Source organism: Panthera leo, chromosome D3, assembly GCF_018350215.1.
Source record: "Panthera leo isolate Ple1 chromosome D3, P.leo_Ple1_pat1.1, whole genome shotgun sequence".
Classification (NCBI taxonomy): Eukaryota; Metazoa; Chordata; class Mammalia; order Carnivora; family Felidae; genus Panthera; species Panthera leo.
In genome coordinates this window covers 41,196,064-41,219,516 of record NC_056690.1, presented here as the reverse complement: position 1 = coordinate 41,219,516, position 23,453 = coordinate 41,196,064, and the positions used below count along the sequence as shown (strand labels likewise).

Below are 23,453 nucleotides of genomic sequence, written 5' to 3'. Positions count from 1 at the left end.
ACCGAAAGCAGCGCGAGGCTAACGCTTCATTAACTCACCATCGTAAGGGTCTGTGTACAAACACACTCAAGGGTAACGCTCTTTCACAGAAAGAACAAATGTCATTTGTACCAAATGGCAATGGGTTTCAGCACAAACTTAATACTTTCAGAACACTATAGTGATAGTAATCATCTACTTTCAGCAAGAGGGACTCCTTTTAAATAAGGAAAAAGACTCACGTTAATTAGCAAACGTACCCACTGGATCGATCAATCTGCAGCAACAAAATGACAAAGTCTAGTGCTTATGGACACCGGGGACAGAGGGGTCTGCCACCCTCAGCACACGGCTGGGAGACCCGGGTTCCTGGCCTGGACCTTGACAAAGCCTGTGTGTCCAGAGGGAAGAGCTTATCAAGGGAAAAAAACTGTCTAATCAAAAACTCTTTAAAGGACAACCTGAAAAGCACTACAGAAGGTATAGAAGATTTTCCGTACCGTGCATGTGCAGAGAAGCCCTACTAAAGCTCATGTTCTCCCTCTAAAGCCAACATGGGGGGGACACGCTGTGGCGTCTATGAGATCAATAGCGGCACGCTGCTCTGCCAGGATTTTGATTCGCTAACTGGGCAGAATTTCATATAAACATAACCTAGTTTGCCTAACCTACTGTACATAAATAAACTCATTAAACAATTAGTCTTTGAACTGTTTAAGGTGGGCAGGTTTGCACTGGAAGAAGCAGGTGTCATTCCTCCTCTGGGAACACATGCCTCCAGGTTCTGCCACTGAGAACTGCGTTCAGGGGACTCTACCATTGTCACCGCATCCAACAGCGCTGGGAGAAACAGCTGAACTCAAAGGACTTCGACTCTCCAATCTGGAAAAATAACTACTCCCATTTCTCCGTCTCTAGATCACTATCACTGGGGTGGGGCCAACTAAAATGGGGGGGGGGGCGAGTGCCACAGTACAAGTACGGGCAAGCGCCGGGGGCGGGGCGGGGTGGGGGTGGGGGTGGGGACAGGAAACCATCCCCAGCGGGCGCCTGGATCTGCAGGTCCCCTCGCTGCTCTGGAACTCGGCTCACCGCTTCCCTCCCAGCTGAGGCCTGCGTGTGTACAGAATCCTTCTCTCCAACAGTTCTCTGGCTTCGAACACTGAGGTGACTATTGACACTGAGGCTCCCGGTTCTGGAGGGGCTGATGGGGCAGAACCCTCCCCCGGTGCTGTTCTGAGACTGACATGTCTCATCACAACCAGGCGGAGAAACTGAGCTGCAGGCAGAGCAGAGAAAAGGACTCTTCCGGAACCCCACACAAGTATGTATTTGCATTTCTAAGGCCTCTCTGAAAACAGATCAGTTACTTGTTCAATCTACTTCTGCTGTTGGCAGTACTCTTCCTACAGGCACCAAGCAGGCCCAGCAACACCTGTCTGTCCTGGCTTTGTCCACAGCTGAGAAGACGGTGATCTAAGGGACTTTCCTTCCCCAGAAGCCCACATCTGTGGGGCTGGGACGGTGGCCTGGGCCCCTGTCCAGAGCAGCCCACCTGAGCAGGTGTCTTGTCTCACCACAGGAGGGAAGGAGGCGCACACAGAAGAAATGTGCATAGGCGGTGTGAACCAACATCAACCACTAACTGGACCTTTGGCAGCTCAGTGGACCCTGATCCCATAAAGAAAGCCCTGGTTTTAGAGAGAAACGCTCTAACTGCCCAGTGGAAACGATAACACTTTTACTTTATACATGTTTTGGTCCACTCTTATTTAGCTTCTTTTTTCTTCCTTTTAAATTATTCAGTTAAAGAAGCACCAGCACACACTTGACACAGCGCGTGTATGAGGACGACCAGTGATAGGAGCCCAGGCCTCCAAGGTCAGGTCCGAGTCCTCCCCTGCCCGCTTGCCCAGGGCACTGAGCCACAGCTCTGCCAGGCCTGGGAAGGGGAAGGATGACAGCAGTTCCAACTTCAGGAGCTCTCCCTGTGCCTGCTGGTGCCTGGCTGTCAGCATTGAGTCCCATTCTGCACCTGTGGCTTGGAGGGTAGCCCAGTGTCCTCTGTCCAGCAGAAGTGCTGGTCACCTTCCCTTGCTGTGAGGCGAGTGACGGAGGATCGCCCCTGGAGGTGCCATTTCACGCCAGGTCGTCCAGGTCCACTTTGGGGATCGGGTCTCGCCAGTAGCAGAAGGAGCTGAACTCTGGGCACGGAAAGGCAGAATTCTGTTCCTTATTGAGAAGTGGGAACACGTGCTCCACGAGCTCGCTCAGTCTGTGATACCTAAGAGAAGGGATTGGGGGAAAAACACACAAAGTGTTACTCTGAAATTGATGTAAGAGCACAGGATTGCACGTCGTGAAGCTAGTTACAGAGATTCCTCAAAGCAGTAGGATCTGAGATGGGCATGCATCCCTTCCCAGGACATAGCCTTCCTCTTCGAAGTCTAAAATTGTCAGTGATCCCAGTACAGACACTATTACAGAGAAGGACACACCCAGGCAAAGAGGAAAGCCTCCAACAGACAGGTACACTACTGATATTTCGAGCTGGGCCTGATCCTCAGAACCTCTGTTCCCAACTCCACCCCTCGCTGCCGGGCGGGGGGCTGAGGAGGAGGAGCACACTTACGATGACTTGTTTCCTTTGGTCCTTTCTTGTATTAATTCACCCTTGGGGTTCACGGTGAATATTCTGCAGTCTGGAACTCCAACTTGCGTGTAAGCATAGACATCCTGCAGAAGAAAACATTAAATAAGGTGATTATGAGAGAAGAAATCAGGAGATGTTTTTCTGGTTCCTTGTGAGCCAGAAAAACAGTATGAACACAAGGCTGTCTTGGGAACACGTGGCGCAGGCACAGTGTCCCTCTGCCACTGCTAAAACTGAACTTGAGACAAACTGAAAGAGTGGGGCCAAACCCAAGGGCACTCGGAGTCAGAAAACTGGGGGCTGACAGACGCCAGGGGCCCTGGAACAGGAGAGGGGCCCTGCTGCCTGCCAGAGGCCAGGTGGCAACACCTTCCGCACACCTGGAAACTGAGGGCCCGTGTGTGGGTAGGCAGGCTGGGAAGCTTTTGCGAAGGCGGAGCACTCTCTGGGGTGGATCCAAGGACATGGCTTAGAACCACTTACACAGGAGTCAGGACTGCCCAAGGAGATGGAATCAAAGCCATAAAAACAAAGAGAAAGTGCCCTTTCTCATACACCAAAACTCTAGGGCAGATGTCCTACAGGACCCAAAGGCAGAAATTTGGAACAGATAAATGAAAACCCATTTAGCAGAACATTCATTCTGTTTATACAATTGGTTTGACAATTATATCCAGGCTGTACCCTAAAAAATACACGCCTCTGAATTTTACCCACCATACCAAAGGCTACACACTTACATTTGGACGGTTTCCAAAGGCGGCATAGAAGGGCTGCTTAGAGGGGGCAAACAGATTCTTGATATCATTTAGACACTCTATTTTGAATTTCTCTGGTTTCTTTTCTATCACTTCCCTAGGGAGAAAAAAAAAGTACAAATACAATGACCAAATCTGAAATGGTAGTTTTTCCTGGTATGTGATCCTGAAAAGATTTTAGTGCTCACAATCACTCATTTCTTAAAATATTTTGTAACTGATATCTTTCTTTCTCTTCCTTTGCCAGTCAAGAAAGACTAAGACTCTGACTGATGGTGTTTAGGGAAGGAGAAAACGTGACAGCTTGATTTTTGGACCGTGTCTGACCGGACTAGGATGAGCTCTGAGTTAGAATGCTCTGGGTCTGGGGGAGCCAAAGAACCAAGAAATGCCGAAGCTCAGAATCAGATACAGACCCTTACGATGAGCTTGACCTCCAACTTCCCCATTCAGACCCTTTCCCCCAGTGCGAGCAGGCGCATGCACCCACACATGTGCACACACACGCATGCACACACAGAAGGTGTACCTGTGGAAGGCAGAGAATAAGCTGCTAGGGGATAACATCAGAGGGCCCCGAGGCAAGATTGTGCCCTTGTCATTGACCCAGTGCAGGTAGCCACGGGTCATGTCGGCCATGCCGATGGCACGGGCGGAGCAATACAGAAACTTGTAGCCATTCCTGAAAGAAAAGAAGAAAGAAACATCCTGTTTAGAGACACACACTCTGGCAAAAATGGAAAAAAAAAAAAAAAGGCACTATTCTTTTAAAAGATCCAAATAAAGTTCCCTTCGTTTGTTGTGAAAATCAAATTCTTGAATTTAATAAGGAAAGTAGTTAGGATTATAAAGATCTCACTTCTCCATAGAAAACATCATAGGGAAAAATGGGGATATATGCAACTAGGGATTATGCTAAATTTATAAATACTGATATATCTTCAGCAACCAGTCAATGAAAGTCAGATTACGGAACAAAAACCCTGGACTATCTTTAAGTTGTCTGCATAAAGGAAAGATGCAAAGGATCTCATTTATAAAGACAATTTGTAGAATGCAAACCATTCTGTAAGACAAGGAGCAAATCATGGGTAACAGACATACAATTTTCATACTATGGCATTCTCAACTAATGCTTAAGACACTAAATTTTCTTTTTCCTTTTTTTTTTAATATTTATTTTTGAGAGAGAGAGAGAGAGAGCGAGCGAGCTAACATGAGGGAGGGAGAGGCAGAGAGAGAGGGAGACACAGAATCTGAAGCAGGCCCCAGGCTCCGAGCTGTCAGCACAGAGCCCAATGCGAGGCTCAAACTTGCAAACTGTGAGCTCATGAGCTGAGCCAAAGTCAGACATTTAACCGAATGAGCCACCCAGGCGCCCCAAGACACTAAATTTTCAAATCAATTTAACTCATACGGATTATGGTCCCACAAAGGCCACAGCACTGTTTTCTCTGTTGCCCCAACAGAGAGGACCCCATGGGTGACCCCATGCATGCAAGTATTACCTACTCAGTGAAATCCAATGAAAAAATATCCAATTAGGGGCAACGAAGTGGCTTTTGATTTTTGAGTGTCCGACTTTTGGTTTCGGCTCAGGTCATGATCTCAGGGTTGTGAGATCGAGTCCCGCCTTGGACTCTGTGCTGGGTGTGGAGCCTGCTTCAGATTCTCTATCCCTCCCTCCTACTTGTTCTCTTAAACAACAACAACAAAGCAAACCCAATAAAAAAAATGTAAATCTGGCTCTTCTGTTAAAACTTAACCCCCCAATGATAACTATAACCACAGATATATATAAGTAGTGCCTCAAACTCCTAGCACTGTGAGGATGAGAGGTATAGATTAAACATGTAACGCAAGGACTGATACACAGCTCATGTTCCAGAAATGGCGGCTGACACTTTTCTTTGTATGAGGCTACAGGAAAGGAAAGCAGGAATAGCTGGATCATGAAGACACGATTTCCATGGACTGATGTATGCCATTTTTCTGTAGTTCTTAAAGCAAAATTCTAGCTCACTTGAGTACGTGGCCATGTGGGACAAGATACCTACTCATTGATGGAATGGTAGAGCTTTGCTATACCCTGATGAGTCCAGTCTTTACCCAGCTGTGGAAGAATCTGCCCCAAAGCATCAGACCTGAGAGGGTAGAAATAGGAAAAGGTATCAGAAAACGAAGCATATACAGCCAAGTGTTTGCCTATTTAAATACCAGCTGCCAAAAACCACTGGGTAGAGGCAGAGTGGGGGGACAATATAATCTACAAGGGTGATTTTGTCACAGCTTGCATAGCAGTGAGGCAGTCCCCTGCATACTCACAGAAGAATTTCTAAAAATAGAATCAGACACAAGAGCCAGATGTTCATTTTCAGAGATAATTCGCAACACATCCTCTTTTTCTTCTCCCTAATCTCAACAGTTTTTTTTTTAATTTTAATGCCAGAACTTAGAGACTACATAACTAAATCTTGCTAAAAGTTTCTGATGTTAATTTGTACAGCTCCACCCATCTCCTCCATCCACAGAATGATCCTGTGTGTGACCACGTGTGACCTCTGTGTTCAAGTCTCCATGCATGTAGTTTAAAACACTTCCTGACGGTGGTCAAGGAGGGATTCCCCCACTCCTGCCCCCCATTGCACAGTGACCTGTACCTATCTCCTCCCTGCCACCCACCATGGGCTCGTGCTTACTTGGTTATTGTTCCGTCAATATCAGAGATGATGATCTTGTCATTCCAGTTCCACAGGTAAATGGTCCCTGCACACCGGCAGGTACCTTGATATTGGGTTGTAATACTAAACACAACATCATTTGGGCCATCTTGGAGCTTCAGTTTTGCCTTTTATAAAAAGTAAGAGAATAAAGAAAATCATAAAGGGAGAATTTTGAAAATTCATGGTGTATCACTTTGATGAAATTATGTGCAACTAAGTCAGTTTCCATTAATATGTAGTCACGGAGAGATTACAAAGGTATCATGTTAAGTGAAAAAAAATTCTAATCTCCTAATCTCTGAAATATATGTATGTATGTATGTGTACATACATATATACACATATGTGTGCGTGTGTGTATACATATATATATATATATATATGTATATATATATATATATATATGGCAGAAATGTATAAGGAATGGAAAGAAATACATAAATATGATTACTATAATAAGAGAAAAAAATGAGCTGAAAACATACAATTCTCAACAGGGTCTGAATATTTACAAACTACCACCAGTGTTTCAGGGCGTCAGCTCAAGGCAGGATGGTTTCTCTTGCGCTGGCACACACACAGCCCAGTGCTGCGTGCACAGCTTGTTCACAAGAAGCTGAGGGAACCACTGCCTGAATGGTGTTTTGGAATTCTAAGAAATTTTTCTGATTCTCCAAAAAACCAAATGTCTATGCTCTTCCTCCACACCCGACCGCCCTAGGGCACAGCGAGACCATTTCACACTGAAAATGTGTGAAAGGGAATGGGAAACCAACAGGAAAAAGGAAACTGCATTTAAGTAAGAAAATGACATTTCTCTGTTGTTGTGGCTCCTAAAAAAAAAAAAAAAAAGTGATGGCCTGGCTGTGTAAGGTACATCTGGGAAGAAAGTTAAAAATACTTATCTGTTGGTTCACTCTCAGAGACTGAAGTAGGAAGTCTGAGGTGGTGCAAGAAGCATGTCCAATTAAACAGTTACTAAAGTAATCTGAATGGATCCACACGGATCACACAGGACTCACAATTTGGTCTGAAGACAGTCGAAGAGACTTTTTATAGGAGGTTGTGCTGCCATGGCTTGGGGCTCTGTGGGAACAGGGTCCACTTTGATGGATTCTTCGAGCTCCTGTGACCCTTCATCACTGGATGAGTCATCCTCAGCCGGCCTATCAACAGCAATCCAGTTACTGAAGAGGCAGCAGGGCATTTTAATGACAAGAGCTTTTCTTTAGGATCAAGGAAACAAAGAGATCCTAAATCCATTCCGGGGATGGGAAGAGTTGTTCACTCGATTTCCAGTGCCTGAGTATTCACATCATGAAGGGAGAAGGCCACCTTCTCCCTCTCATGATTAGCCAGCAGTCTGGCTATGACTGATTATTTTCTGCTATGACCAGTGAATGCCACTAGGTCTACTGACTCTTGTTGAAAAGATAACGTACATTTCAAAAGATAACAAACTGTAGAAAATATAATTGCTTATACAAATTTAAAAAACTAATAAAAAGGATTCTATATACCCTTCCTTTAAAAAAAATATTTATTTTGAGAGAGAGTACAAACGAGAGCGAGGGGGTGGGGGGAAGGTGGAGAGAGAGAGGGACAGAGGGAGAGAATCCCAAGCAGGCTCCATGATGTCAGTGTAGAGCCTAACTTGGGGCTCAATCTTACAAACTGTGAGCTGAAATCAAGAGTCAGATGCTTAATGGACTGAGCTACCCAAGTGCCCTATAAACCCCCTTTGAAAGAAGAGGGTAAAGAGCAAGAAAATGAAAGCTCAGGCTCAGACCAGCAGCTGAATTAAAGAGCTGGAGCAGGAGGAGAGGAAAAAATCTGGCTGGGCAAGTAGAAGAAGAGCAGAAATGAGAACAAGGTGCATAGTGGCACCTCCTTTCAGGGCTAGCCAATACAAATATCCAAGAGGGGCTACATTTTCCAAGAATGAAAAGGACCCACACTAATTTTGTTGTTGTTTTTTTTTTGTTTTTTTTTTTTTTAGGTAGAGTGCATACTCATGTGAGTAGGGGTGGGGCTGGGGCAGAGGGAGAAGGAGAGAGAATCTTAAATAGGCTCCATGCCCAGCCTGGGACTCCAACCCGCAACTGTGAGATCATGACCTGCGCCAAAACCAAGAGTTAGATGTTCAACCAACTAAACCACCCAGGTGCCCCTAATTTAAAGAAATTTCTACCCCAATGTGGGGCTCTAACTCATGACCCCGAGATCAAGAGTTGCATGCTTTATCAACTGAGCCCACTAGGCTTCCTCTGAAATTCTTTTGTGTCTCCCTTTTGTGTTGGATAGGAAGCTAGAGGGCAGAGACACCGAGGATAGCACATCTTAGGACTCCTCAAGATCCCTTTCCCAGAGGCCTCCATTTTACAGGCATCTGATTCCATGGCTCCAGGATGGGAGCAAGGCATTTAAAAAGCAGTGATGGGTGTATTTACTCCTCTAAACTGATTATAATTTTTAGAAAAGCAGAAATTATCTGCTGAGTGGCACAAACAAGCCACTTATGGTCATGGTTGTCCCTATGAGAAAGAAGTTTCTGACCAAAAATTAATCAAAATTGTCAAAATCAGCTTGAATACAATGGCTAAAAAGCAGTGAGTGAGTGAGCAAGTGCTGTGAGTCTGGAGGAAGAACAGGGTGCCCCACCTGCCACTGGCTGGCTCCTTTGCACTTGATGGCAGGTCACTGGTTGGCGGTACCTCGGATTTTCCTTCCTTGGCCTCTGGCAGCTAAAACAACAAGACAGCAATGGCGATGTGCAATTATTCCCCACCTGCCCCCAGAGACGGACAGGTAAAAATTTATCAGCAGCCCTCTCGAGCAATAAGCAAAATGGTTTTCTGAATCCCTAACTTAAAAATGCTTAAGAAACAGCCTTTCTCTACCTTGAGCCAAAGGACAGAAATCTGAGACAGAAGTCATATGCTGTTATGCAAAAGCTGTTCACTACAAAACAATTAAGAATTTTTTTTTAAAGTTTATTTACTTATTTTGAGGAAGAGCAAGAGCAGGGGAGGGGCAGAGAGAGAGAGGGAGAGAGAATCCGAGGCAGGCTCTGTACTGTCATTGCAGAGCCCGATGTAGGGCTCAAACTCATGAACTGTGAGATTATGACCTGAGCCCAAATCAAGAGTTGGACGCTCAATTGACAGAGCCTCCCAGGTGCCCCAGAAGTAAAAACTTTTAAAAGAGCACCATTTCAAGTCACAGACTATAATACAACTGGTCCACATTCATTCGGTCTGCTCCAGGGACACCAGTACTACAGAACAGAGGGCCCCCATGCCGCCCGCTGTTCAGTAGGAGAACAAGCTCTTGCTTCTGTCTGGAAGGTAATATAGTGAGTGGGCAAAGGGAAAGAGGCTTTGGAGCTGAACCCCTGGCCAAACCGTAGCTCCGTCCTTCACCAGTTATGCGTGTTTGGTCAACTCACCTCACCTCTTCGTGCCCTAGCTTCTTTACTTGTAAAATGGGAACTCAAACATCTATACTGAAGGGCTGTAGTAAAGGTGAAGGGTAATGAACATAAAGCATCTAGCATAGTACCTGCACATCAAACTGTTCATAAATGGCGGCTATAATTACCGTAAGACAATATTATAAGCCCAAATTGATTTTCTTGTGCTTGGCAAAAATGTTTTTTGAAAAAATGAAAAATTTGCTTCTTTTCAGCCCATGGAAAAAAATTACCTCTCCGGGTCCGTTACCTGTTTGGCCATGCTTTCTCTCTTACGCCAAAACCACCAGCGACCAGATTTCTTTGGCATCTTATCTTTGACCCAGGACTCGACTGTGGCCTGGAAACAATCAATTTGGGTCAGTCTAGTCATCTGTCAGTCACAAAACACCCAACTGCTTTCTATCATCCCCCTGCAGGACAGTGCCTTATTATGGAATGTGAGCAACATTCTCTACACCTCCCAACTCCTCCAGAGTTTGTAACACCTCTGACAGATGGACAGTCCTCTTTTGTGGTAGCATGGCTTTGCAGCAGTTCTATGGGATGAGACTGAGTGGTCTGGCTAAACAGGAGCAGGGGGCTGGTAGGTGCTGCTCTCATTTCTCTACCACTGGAAAACATGTTCTCATGAGTTATGAGGACCAACTGCGCTGACAGATTTAGAACAAATCTTCAGGTTCTATATCACAGGCTTATTAGACATATCTTATCCAATCACGCTAACATCACACTTCTGGTGGGCACATCACCCTCGTCCCGCTGCTTCTTTCCATATTAATGAGAGGAATTCCTTTTCATGCATTCCATATTTAGCTAACAATTAATCAAATCTCTCAACTTTTATACCCAACCAGAAACCAGTATAAACATCTAATAAAAATGACAAAGATATGGCAGCCCAGCAAATTTCCTAGATTTGGGGCATGAGATAATTTGAGTGGGCACATAAAAAATCTTTGGATCTTCTGTAATATTAATCTAATTTTATTAAAAACTTTTTTTTTTATGTTGCTCCAACTCACCAACTGTGAGATCATGACCTGAGCTGAATGAAGTCAGACACTAAACCAACTGAGCCACCTGGGTGCCAGGTGCTAGAATGTTAAATTGATTTTAAATAAAACTTTGAGTAGTATCTAGTTTAGAAGTGTGCACATATGAATTTTTCTAAATACCATATGTTGTAGATACTTAGAAAACAAATGGTGGGTCATCTCACCTTCGGCAGACTCTTCTGGAATACTTGCAAGCTAAGGATCATGGGAGCAGCCAAAGCCCAGTTATAGTAACTGTGAGAAATAAATTGTGTAAAACCATTACACAGAGAAGGGAGAGAGGGAGAGAGAAGAGAAGGGGGTAGAGAGGAAGGGAAGGAGGGAAAAAGAGGAGAGGATGGGGGCACAGAAACAACATGAAATTTCTTATTCTTTTCAATGAAGAGATGATCAGCTAAATTTTTTCCCCACATGAATGATCTCTGCTTCAAGCCAAACTTCTCTGAGCAGAGAAGTAGTAAAATCTATAAGACAGAATAACATTTCAATGCTTCATTGAAAAAAAAAAAAAAAAAAAAAAAAAAGAAAAAAAGGCTGAGGCGTCATTTTCATTTCAAAGTCACTGCCCACTAGCTCATTTATATGTGATGGCACATTTTATAACAAGAAAACTAGAATAGTTAAAAAGAGCACTTTGAAAAAAAACCCTGGAAGAGTATTTAGCAATTATGAAAGCAGGAGTATTTACCGGTTATAGATCCGTATTACAAGGTTAGGATTGTCGATAAGTCCAGGGTTTTCTGCAAATTCATGATAAGTAATGATATGCTCCATGAATTTTTCTGCAATGTAAAATAATGATCCTTTGGTTAGATATTACGTAAATTTCTAAATGAGAATATCACAATACTCTGCGTTGAAGGATCTAAAGGATAAAATGCGTCCTTTAAAAAAATTTTTTTTATATTCATCAAAAGCAAAATATCATTTTTTTTAATCCAGGACAATAAAGAACACTTCCTTTTTCTATCCTTCCCCTCTTCTACCACTCCTCCCACAATTAAAAACAAAAAACAAAACCACAACAACAAAAAACAACACAGGAAAAAGGGATATGCCACAGAATTTCAGGAAAACAGACTATACATGTGGCCAGAGAGAGAAAAAGGAAGATACACACGTGTGCACACACATTCTCTAGAATTAATGAAAACTGTAGTTTCATTCTTAACAAAGACAAACATTACTGGCAGGCAGGCAACTGCATAATTAGAGAATATTCATGGGGATCTTACAGCTGTCAGGGCATGCTACATTAGGAAAAACAATCAAAACATTTTACAATTGCTTGGAGAAAAAAAAACCTAATAAATACACACCAGACTATGGCTTAGGATCAGCCAAGAAATGAACCCCAAGTTCTTAAGAAATGAATGAGGATTCTGCGTGAATTTGTGTGCTGTGTTCCTAAATCTGCACGCTAGCAGATCAAGGCTAACAGGGAAATTTCTCGCTAGGACTGTTCCTCCTGGTGATTTGTAGATTATTTACGTTTACTTGCCATTTCTGCCTCCTCCAATAACAAACTCTACCTAAGTACCCAGAATTTTAAGTGTATATTTTATGGTTTATAGAACTGTGTACTTTCCATTCCACCCCCAACTTGTATTTTTTAAGATGAAGACTTATGAGGATTAAGAGCTATTGACTATAACCTGCTCTTAATTTCTTGCAAAAAATAAAACAAATAGAATTAAGAGATGGAGAAGAGGCAAAATGAGCACCTTGTGACCTGAAAAAGAGAAGGATTCAGGAAAGCACAATTATGACTCTCAGGCACCAAGTCTGCCAAACTCAGGCCTTCAGCTGCTCTGAGGGGGAGAGAAGACAAAAGATGATACTAGTTGTGGAAGGAAACTCTTTCCTTAGAGGACAGTCAATCAAAGGCCACCAGCCAAACTGAGATAATAGTAAGAAGAGTTTAGGTACAAAGGAAGGTAAAACCAAAAAGGCCAAAGAACTTGGGGAAAGATACACCCGAGTGCTCACCCCACCATGGAGTCCTCTGAATTGCCTCTGCTAAGCTTCCTTTCTCTTGAGCAACTATACTTTCCAGGGCCAAGTCTCAAGATTGAGACAGAAAGTAACCCCTTCTACTTTTTGCCGGAAAGACTATTTCCTCAGTGGACAATTAATTTTCCACAACTTCAGCCCTACTCTCATATCTAAGGCTCAGTGCTTTCCAGGAGGGCAGCTGGGCCCCAGTCCACACACATTTCAACTTTACAGATGAGAAAGTGGGACACAGCATGAGCTGACCCTGGCTGCTCCACAAACAGGGCAGCCTGAGAATTCTCCACCTCTCCACGTGAAATGAGAGCCTTCGAGGCACATGAACTTACTCGAGCCATTTATATGTAAGGTCACCCCATATGAGGTACCTTAAATGAGGAGCTATCTGACGTTAAAGGGAGATACCTGTTACCTGCACAAGATCGTTAAAGAATTTAATACCCCGAAGTGGCTGAACAGCAAGTTTTCTATCAAGTAACGACCAGGCTGCTTTCTCCAGTGAAGACAGGGGCATGATTGCCCAGCGTACCTTTGGAAATTTCTCCGTTCTCACTGAGACCCCCACAAAGAGAGAGGGTGACATCAGGCAAGTCCATGGCAGAATCTGAGAGGCACTCGGTGCCGCTATCTGCAGCCGCACTTCCAACGGACTGTGGGGACTGAGAGCCAGAGAGCGTGTCAGACTCAGGCCACTGCCGGGAGCCAGGGTCCGATTCACTGTGGGCAGGGGATGGGGAGAAAAGGATTTGCCTTATTACAACTTCTTGTATTCCTGGCTTACTACAGGGTTCTCTGAGGGCTTGAACCAAATAATATATCCCCTTAAAAAAGGAACAGATTGACCTAAAGACACAGCTTTCCTTAGAGTTTAGACTCTATCACAAATGTCATTAAAAATAACTTAATAGCACTGCTGAGGAATTAACTGTGAATACAGTAAACAGGTCACAAAAATCACTACAGCCATTCACAATAAGACAAACTTTTCAACTACAGCCTTTTTGATTTTAATTAAAGGATTCCAAGAGTCATAACCATTTATTTACATTTCCATGATGAAAATGACAGAGTAATTAAGAAAAATCTGATGTTTGGAAACCTTTGATCCTAACCTCCTAGAAAAAGCTGTGGTACTGTACACATCCTGTAGAAAATTACTGTAGTTCAGGGTTGTCTAGACCTTTCTAAATTCAACTGTTACTTCACAAAATAGAACAAAGAAATTAAGCAAGAGAAAATTCTCAGGATGGTAGACCTACCTTGAAAACATTTTGAGAAATAAACTGGAAATAAACTATTGTTACACTAACTAGCAAGGGTTAGGACTAAAAAGGTGAAGTTATTCAGTATTTTCATTTTTCTTGATGTTAGGGCACAGAAGCCAGGTTTTAGAAGATGATCCTAAGGGAAACTTTGTAATGGAGCATAAATCTCAATCCAAAAGAACAAGGAAATGGTACCTTAAGTTTCCTATTCATGAATGTTTACTGCTCTACACCCTTTGAAAGGATACTTAATGTCATGTTGAAAAAATGTTCTAGAAGTTTCAAATTCTTTTGTTTTATTCAAAAAGCCAGCCTACTTAATATGATCCATCAAAGTTTTATGACCTTTAGGGAAAAAAAAACCTTCAAATTTGAGCAGTAGGTGGCAGCAAGGTACAGACAGGTCATAAATAGAGAGCAGTTTCCAAAGCTATTATGTTTTGCATTTGAACCAATGAAAGATTTAGGTGTCTGAAAATTTTCTTTTTTAGTAGCCATGCACACTCATACCACAATATTGAAATTAATTAGATCAACAGAATGTTCTTACTGGAAATGGTGAAAACGCCAACATAAAGCAGCAGTTATGGAGTCAGGGGGCAGGGATGACCCCGGGGAAAACATGAACAGAAGACTGTGATGTGTTTCCTCTTTCTCCTGGGCCCATGGCTAGGTCCCCTTATAGTGAGGTGTGGCCACATGACCATGACTGACTTTTTGGATGTGGACAGAGGGGTGTGCTGTGCCCTTCCCAAGCCTAGCCCCTGAAAACTCCCCTGTGTGAGCCTCCCTCTTTTCCCAGTCTTGGCCCTAAGGGAATGGTGGAGCCTCAAGATGGAAGAAAGCTTATGCTCCTGAATCCTTGTGTGCAAGGTGCCTCCCACCAAACACCAGCACTGGAATAGCACATGACCAAGAAATACATTTCTATTGTGGTAAGCCACTGAGGTCCTGTGTTTTGTCAGAGCAGTTAGCGTGATCCAAAGCAAAGTGACCCCTAAATAGATGGAGGAGGCCATCTGACTCAACATGTCACCAAATCCAAAGGAGTGATGTGGTTTAGACTGAAGTTTAGCTATAATTATTAATACTGGATACTTAGTCAAGATGACAGGATTGGGACAATTAACAAAACAAATGCTTAGAAGCCTTACAACAGTCTTAGTATCTTTAAGTATTTACGAAACGTCTCCAGAAATAATTTGTTCAGTAGGGTCAGGAGGGAATAAGCTAATTTGGTGAACAGGTGATGACATTAGGCAGTCAAATTTATAGAGCACAGTAAGGTTCTATTGCATGAGTTATTCTCATTTTAAATTTATTAATTACTCCCCATTTTTTAAAGGGGAAACTAAGAACTTGATCTTTGGAACACTAATAAAAGACTGGGAAATGTGAAAGAAGGTGATAATTCTAGTATAGCTTACATTTTAACTTTCTTATTGAAAAAAAAAAAAATTGGAGCACTTCCAATTCTTTCACCTTAAAAACCCAACTATTCCTTTATGTGAAGAAGATATTTTGAGACAAATTTAGGGCAGAGAGCTAGGAAGGTGTTTTAAGGACCTTCTAAAAATATCCATAAAAAATTTAAATATCTTCGTATTAACCCCATGTTTCTATTTTAACTAAAAACGTAACAAGTTTTTCAATAATTTACTTAGAAGTGCTTAATAATATGTGCCTATGGCTCAGTATTTCAAACCATACTTTCTATGGGAAAAGTAAATTGTTTTTTGTAATCACAGAGTCCTATAATAGAATATCCTGAAGGATGGAAATAAACTTAGGAAAACAGTACAAATACAGCATATCTGAGGTTTTAGTTATTCAAAAGGGGGAAACTGAGAGGGGAGAAGAAAGGGTGACAAACGGTAAGGGGTCTAGGGAATGTGGGGTGTACAGGTCAACTGGAAATGGGGACCCAAGAGGCCCAGCCCAAGTTCAGAAAAAGCCTGGGAGCTCAGACTCACTGAAGGAGTGAGGACATTCTTTGTAAAATGTTTTTGAGTAAAGATATTATTACCTTTAAAACACATAATAAATGAAATAATGCTAACGAATTTCCCCCAACATGTTCAGTTTGTATTAATGACCATAAGATTTGCTAGTCTGAAGTCATAACCATTGGTACACCCTTACATAGACTTAAGTAATGCACCTTTTCTCACTGTACTAAAACTTTCTTCATAAACAGGTAAATTATTCGTTTCATATCACTACAGTTCAAACACAACACAATTTCTCAATTTCCCCAAATCTGAAGCAATCATCCAACTTGGGTAAAGGTCATCATCACTTTGCTCTTTTTTCTCAGTGTTTTGCCCTAGATATAGCCATTATATTTCACAGCTATTCACCTTTCAACATCTAAGAAATACAGTACCTTTTAGGGAAGTAGAGGGCTGCAACTTCAGGTTCTAGAGCCTTTAAGTCATCCAGGTAAATATCATCAGGTCCTTGGTGTTGGCTTCTCTTGTGGACACCTATTTTTTATAAGAAAAACACACTGGAGGTAAGAATTTAAATTATTCTTCATTTACAACTCTGCTACAAAACAAAGGTTTGCAAACGATAAGACCAATCATGATTCAAACAGCGTTTTATTTTTAAAGGTGTCAACTAATGTTTTCCTACGTGTTGGTTCTCAACCATCCATGCCAAAGAAGGAGAAATTTGGTGTTACACACATACAGTTGCACGATAAACATATGCTAAACTAAAAAAAGTTTTTTTTAATGTTTATTTTTGAGAGAGAGAGAGTGTGAGCAGGGGAGGAGCAGAGAGAGAGAGGGAGACACAGATCTGAATCAGGTTCCAAGCTGTCAGCACAGAGCCTGACACAGGGCTCGAACTCACGAACCTGAGATTACGACCTAAGCTGAAGTTGGACACTTAACCGACTGAACCACCCAGGTGCCTCAACTAACTTTAAGTTTATTGAGAGAGAGAGAGAGAGAGAGAGAGAGAGAGAGAGAAGAAGAAGAAGAAGAAGAAGAAGAAGAAGAAGAAGAAGAAGAAGAAGAAGAAGAAGAAGAAGAAGAAAGAAGAAGAAGAAGAAGAAGAAGAAGAAGAAGAAGAAGAAGAAGAAGAAAAAAAGAGAGAACACAAGAGACAGAACATGAGAGAGACAATGAGAACATGAGCAGAGAAGGGCAGAGAGAGAGATCCCAAGCAGGCTCTGCACTGTAAGCACAGAAGCAGACATGGGGCTCAAACCCACAAACCGTGAGATCATGACCTAATCCAAAATCAAGAGTCAGATGCTCAACTGACTGAGCCATCCAGGTGCCTAAACATATGCTTATTCCTTCATCTGCTATTACATGAATAATCCTAGCTCCTAAGTCATTTATTTATATTTGATGATAACGTTTTCTTACAGTATAAATAAGCATGACCAAACCTGATGAAATCACTGGCATTGAGAAAGTGGTCCTTATTCTAAAACCATGAGGGAAGGGTTGCTAGAAAGTCACATGGTACCAAAGTATCACCAAGAATTACCTTCAGGTTGCAAAAGGACAAAAATCCCTTATAATGGATAAATCTGGAAGGTAACACCTTAAACAAGTGATCACATTTAGAATCACTAACACTGGGACATTATGAGATGCTCTATGAAGTACTCAATATATTCCATGGGTAATCTTTAACTCAAAAAATAAACAACGTTTAACCCAAATTTAATTAAGCCTCTAGGTCTGTACTGCCCACTACAGTAAGTCACCAGTGACATGTTTCTACTGAGCACTTAAGTGTCCTAGTCCAAAATGAGGTATATAAAATTTTTTTTACTTTTATTTTTTTTAATATAATTTATTTTCGGGGCGCCTGGGTGGTTCAGTCGGTTGAGCGGCCGACTTCAGCTCGGGTCATGATCTTGCGGTCCGTGAGTTTGAGCCCCGCGTCGGGCTCTGTGCTGACAGCTCGGAGCCTGGAGCCTGTTTCAGATTCTGTGTCTCCCTCTCTCTGACCCTCCCCCGTTCATGCTCTCTCTCTGTCTCAAAAATAAATAAACGTTAAAAAAAATTAAAAAAAATATATATATATATAATTTATTGTCAAATTGGTTTCCATACAACACCCAGTGCTCAGCAAGTGCCCTCCTCAATGCCCATCAACCCTCGGTTTGTTCTCAGTATTAAGAGTCTCATGGCTTGCCTCCCTCCCTCTCTGTAACTCTCATATTTTTTTTCGTAGTCTCCAGTCATTTATTATATCTTTGAGCTTTATCTTTTTTTTTTTTTTTTTTTTTTTTTTTTTTTTTACTAAAGAATAAAAGTAAAATGTTTAAAAAAATGTGTAAAACACAGGGGGTGCCTAGGTGGCTCAGGTGGTTGAACATCTGACTTTGGCTCAGGTCATGATCTCATAGTTCGTGAGTTCGAGCCCCACGTCAGGCTCTGTGCTGATAGCTCAGAGCCTGGAGCCTGCTTCGGATTCTGTGTCCCCCACTCTCTCTCTGCCCCTTCCTCACTCACACTCTTTCTCTCTCTCAAAAAATAAACAAACAATTTTTTTTTTTTAAATGTGTAAAACACACACCAGATTTCTAAAACTTACTATAAAAAATGTAAAATATCTCAATTTTTATACTGATTACATGTTAAAATTGTGACTGTTTGGGCTTACTAGCACAGAATATATTACTATACTTAATTTCGCTTATTTATTTATTTAAAAGTTTATTTATTTTGAGAGAGACACAGACAGCCTGAGTGGAGAAGGGGCAGAGACAGAGGGAGAGAGAGAGAATCCCAGGTAGGCTCCGTGCTGCCTGTGCAGAGCCTGATGCAGGGCTCAGACCAACGAACTGTTGAGATCATGACCTGAGCCAAATCCAAGAGCTGGACACTTAACCGACTGAAGATTTAAAATGAATATTCAACTCACATTACATTTCTATTGGGAAGTGTTGTTCTAGAGTTAACTTCCAGTTTAAGGAAATATGGGGATGTCACCTTGAAAAAAACTAACAAATACAATCAAAACATGAGAAAGCATACAAAAGAACTGGCCAGACTCTTGAAAAGGTCAGTATCATGGTTGCAGAGGGGAAAAAAGGAGTGAGGGAACATGTGTGGATGGCACCATTCTAAATGAAAAAGGTTAATAAAAAACAAATGCAACATGTAAACCTTGATGAGATCTTGGTTTGGAAGAAAAACAGCTAAAAAGCTTTTCTTGGTACATTTGGGGAAACATGAATATCAATTCTTCAAGATGACAATTGTCCTGTGGTTATGCAGAGAGTGTTCTTATTCTTTGAAGATGTGTCTTACAGTATTAAAGGTGAAATCCCAAAATGCTTTTGAATGTTTTCAAATGGTTTAAACAATAAAAAACTGTATCTGTGTGAGTGGAGAGACAGAGAAAGCGAGGAAGGAAGCAAAGATGCATACAACTACATAATAAAAAACGAGGGGTGGGGGTGGAGAATGAACCCAACTGAATGGTGGAAACCGCTCAGTGTCCCGATCTCTATCTAGTCACTTCCTATATTATGTGCTAGGAATAGGGTCATTATTTCCTCCAGTCACTATGTGCTAGCAATAGGGGTTGTTATTTTCTAGTGTAATACAAAACATTCACCCTGAAAACTAGATTTTCCTCCCTAACATTTCTTAAAGCAGAATATGGCCTCTGGTTGCAAAAGTGCTGAGCTCTGAAAAAAGAAGGTCACAAGTTAAGCAGGATCATTACCTGGATGATCATATTTGGCCACAAATACCCCTGACAGTCAAATTCTTTTATTTTAAATAAGTTATTTCTGAATGACTCTGAAGGTTCATACCTGTAGTACTTTCTAAGTCAGTTTGTGATTATTTAACTTTTCGTGTTCATATTTTTAAAAAAGTGAATACAGTATTTGGCTATTATGTGACAGTGGGTATTTTCAATTTTTAAGTAAGGCTTTACTTCCATAAAAATAGGGCCAGTGTTCAGACAATGAGTATGTTCTGGCTCTTACTGTACTAAGTATCAATGGACAACTTTATAGTTTAAATAGTAAGAATATTCTGATTTATTAAACTTGTTTTCCAAAAGTGAGACACAGCTGTTGAGCAGCCAAGAGCTGGACCCCATCTTTTAACTATTTTAGAGGAAAATAATCAATGAAAAAAAGAGAACACTAATAATTAGCATACATTTATTTATATCCCATGTTACTAGAAAAAAGGACTTAATCTGGCCTCAACTAACCGGATGCTGCTTTAGGTAAAAACATTTTTCTCTCATCCAATTATTTCTTTTTCAACATGTAATTTTTTAGGATTTCACTTCACTCTATTGACGTTTAGTCAATAAAGTGGTTAATTTTATGCATTAACTAATTTGAACATGCTCATTAATTTTTTCAATAAGTGCTTCCCAAGGGCACACTGAGTAGCAGCAGTCAGGGGAGAACAGGGAGGAAGTCAGAATCCTGCTCCAGTGGCATCTGGAGTGCAGCGGGGAAGCCCTATTAAATAAGTGATCCCAACTGTACGGTAAGTTCTGATCAGGGAGTAGAAATACAAAGGCAGCCATCGAGTATCATTTGAAACACTGAAATAATTTATCATCTAAATTTGCAGTACCTGACGCCAAATTAAACAAACGATTACCTTTCTTCTTTGATGGTGAGTCTACTTTAGCTGCAGGTTTTGATTCTGAGGTAGCCTCCACTAATGATGGATTAGGAAGGTGGTCTGCATCTAACATAGATGAAATCTGAGGAGGCTCCAGGGGAGGTTCGAGAAGTTCTGCAGCAGAAGTTGCACTGCTCATCTGCTTACACGGGGCTCTGGGTTTGGGTTTCACTATGGTACAGACCGTTTCTCCCATGGAAGCATCTTTTTCAACTTCACTTATGAGGTTCTCCTCACTGGGAATTACCCGAAAGTGGGTATTTTCTGATGGTGTAATTGTAGCCGTCCTAGGATGATGATCAGATCTCTCTCTTTTGCTGACCTAAAAAAAGGTGAATTGTTTAAAAATTAAACTATTTTCAAAGGTATTTGTTATAATCTATTTCTTAATCTGGATGCAGGTAAACGTATTCATTTTATTCATAACATTCAGTAAGTATATTACTTTATGTGTGTGACATATTTCATAATTAAGAAGCTGGAAAAATAACTGCATTTTGTTCAATATCATGATATTTACAAGAGATCTATTTGTAACTGTTGTACTATGAAGAGTTAAGCACCAGAGAAGACTAAGGAAATACAACAATTTTTAGATGCCAAGAGGAAGAATGTTCATTTTCAGGGAGAAAACTTGAGTGCTACATGAAAGGTTAGCCCTGCTTGAACTACCTCAAGGCTCTGTTGAAATAGCATAAAAGTGGGTAGTCAAGTATCAATGCAAATTACACATATAAGCAAATGTATACTTTTTATAAACTTACAGGGACTAAACATTTTCTCTCTCAAGTAATGTATCTTTCCAATTCTTCTTTCATTATGAGCTGGCAAAAAAGTTTTCATAATCAATTTCCTATTTAAAACTTCAGTGTGGAAATCCTAGTTTCCTTTAGGTACCTTTGACATTTTCCTTATTAAAATGTTAACTAACAATCAACATTACTGACTAACTAGAAACACACAATATAATGCTGGAATCCCTCTGCTGCAGTTATGAAAAATGTTAACTTTGGATTTCTTTTATGTGACCACACGAGGGCACTACCATCATTTATATTCACGGGCACTGGCTCAGAAATCACCACTCCTCCTTTACTCAAAGACAGAGACACCTCACAGGTTTTTAACTGGACGTACTCCACAGGCAAGTGAACATCAGTACCTTGGTGGACTCTGGGAACCCTCCCCATGTCCACTCCATGTGGGACTCTGATCTGAGCAGGCTCTCAGCAGGTTTCACCTCCAGCTCTGAATCACTCTTAGGACACACTGCTGTTGGGGAATAGGGGCTGTAAACAAGGGACAAAAAAATGTGATGCCTTTAAAGTCAGAAACTTCAGTCTTGCTGAGCTCGACACATTAAAGGAAATATAAGCTTGAATATACCAACTTTATCCAGCCAGTATAAAGACTCCTATTGAAGGGAATATAAATTATTTCTTCCATTTGAGTTCTTTAATAATAATAAAAACAACATCAACCAGGATCTAATGAGGACTTGCTGGGTTCTCTATAAACACTTTATATACATTATCCTTACTGATTCTCACAAGAAACCAATGACAAAGATAATTTTACAGGAGATGAAATGTACAGAAAAGATGGGTTAAATGAACAAAATCAATACATGAGAGAAACTGGATTTAAACACAGAACAAAGTGTGACTGCGCCTTTCTTCACATTATCCGTCTACAGTTAACAATTGACACAGTAAGATCAGAATTTAAGAATTGTAGAGGGCTAAATTCTATGCAGATTACACAGATCTACACTAACTTTGTGAGGGTTAAATCATATCAAATTTAGGAACAAAATAATTGAGAGAAAAGGTCCATATTCGTGTTAAAAGTACACATTCAGTTCTCCTATATGAGAGAAATAGGAAATATCATTACTGTCAAATAACAGAAAACCTATTTAATATATCTTTTGTTAAACAAATGGAGAAATTTTAAAAATACTTACTTGTCTAAAGGGGACCAGTCTCCATCAGATAAGGGGTAATGGTCCCCAGAATGGAAGAGCAAAGGCTCCTTATATTCATCTTCCTTTAAGGAAGCATTTGAAGATCCTCTGTGAAGGAAAAACACAAAATCAGGGATGATGACACTGTCAGCTTAAAAATATCCCCAAATCTACGGACACATTGTCTAAATGATGCAAATGAAGAAGACCAAATGATTAATAACTAATCCTCTTAGAAGAAAAATATGAAGGAGAAGGGGGATTCACTGATGCCACCATGCCACCCACCATACACTATTGCCATCACTATTTAAATACGGAATAAACAGAGGAAGGACAGAAAAGAATGTGTTTAAAAATGATGTGATTGTGATGTGAGCCAAGGTGGCTCAGCTGGTTAAGCGTCCAACTCTTGATTTCGGTTCAGGTCATGATCTCACAGTTGGTGAGTTTGAGTTTGAGGTCAGGCTCTGTGCTGACAGTGTGGAGCCTGCCTGGGATTCATTCTCTCTCTCTCTCTCTCTCTCTCTCTGTCCCTCCCCTGCTAGCTGGTTTTTTCTCTCTCAATAAATTAAAACTGTGAAAATGATGTGATTAACAATTCCCAGGGTACCTGGGTGTCTCAGTCGGTTGAGCGTCTGACTTAGGTTCAGGTCATGATCTTAGAGTTTGGTAAGTTCAAGCCCCACACATCGGGCTCACTGCTGTCAGTGCAGAGCCTGCTTTGGATCCTCTGCCCCCTTCTCTCTGCCCCTCCCCCACTCATGCTCCCTCTCAAAAACCTAAACATTAAAAAAAAAATTTTCCTTTTATAGCCCTTCAGGGTAATTGATTCAAAGGCTTCAGGAGGAAAACTAAGGCTTTATGTATATGTCATTTAATCCTTACAAATCTGAAGATACCTTAGTTTTTTTTAAGTGTTTCTTGTGTG

At 41.3% G+C, this 23,453-nt stretch overlaps 1 protein-coding gene across 1 annotated transcript in view; it reads right to left on the bottom strand.

Annotated features, from left to right (window-relative positions):
* Positions 1-986: 986 nt before the first annotated feature.
* Positions 987-23,453, bottom strand: part of LPIN2 (lipin 2) — an 82,773-nt gene continuing 60,306 nt past the window's right edge. Inside the window, 17 exon segments of the mRNA XM_042911321.1 lie at positions 987-2,263; positions 2,612-2,715; positions 3,373-3,487; positions 3,920-4,072; positions 5,448-5,534; positions 6,090-6,238; positions 7,136-7,194; positions 7,197-7,279; positions 8,775-8,857; positions 9,836-9,925; positions 10,808-10,877; positions 11,332-11,425; positions 13,186-13,373; positions 16,308-16,407; positions 20,533-20,878; positions 21,719-21,845; positions 22,523-22,630. Of these exon segments, the coding sequence (XP_042767255.1) occupies positions 2,119-2,263; positions 2,612-2,715; positions 3,373-3,487; positions 3,920-4,072; positions 5,448-5,534; positions 6,090-6,238; positions 7,136-7,194; positions 7,197-7,279; positions 8,775-8,857; positions 9,836-9,925; positions 10,808-10,877; positions 11,332-11,425; positions 13,186-13,373; positions 16,308-16,407; positions 20,533-20,878; positions 21,719-21,845; positions 22,523-22,630 (2,101 nt within the window). The 3' untranslated portion in view covers positions 987-2,118.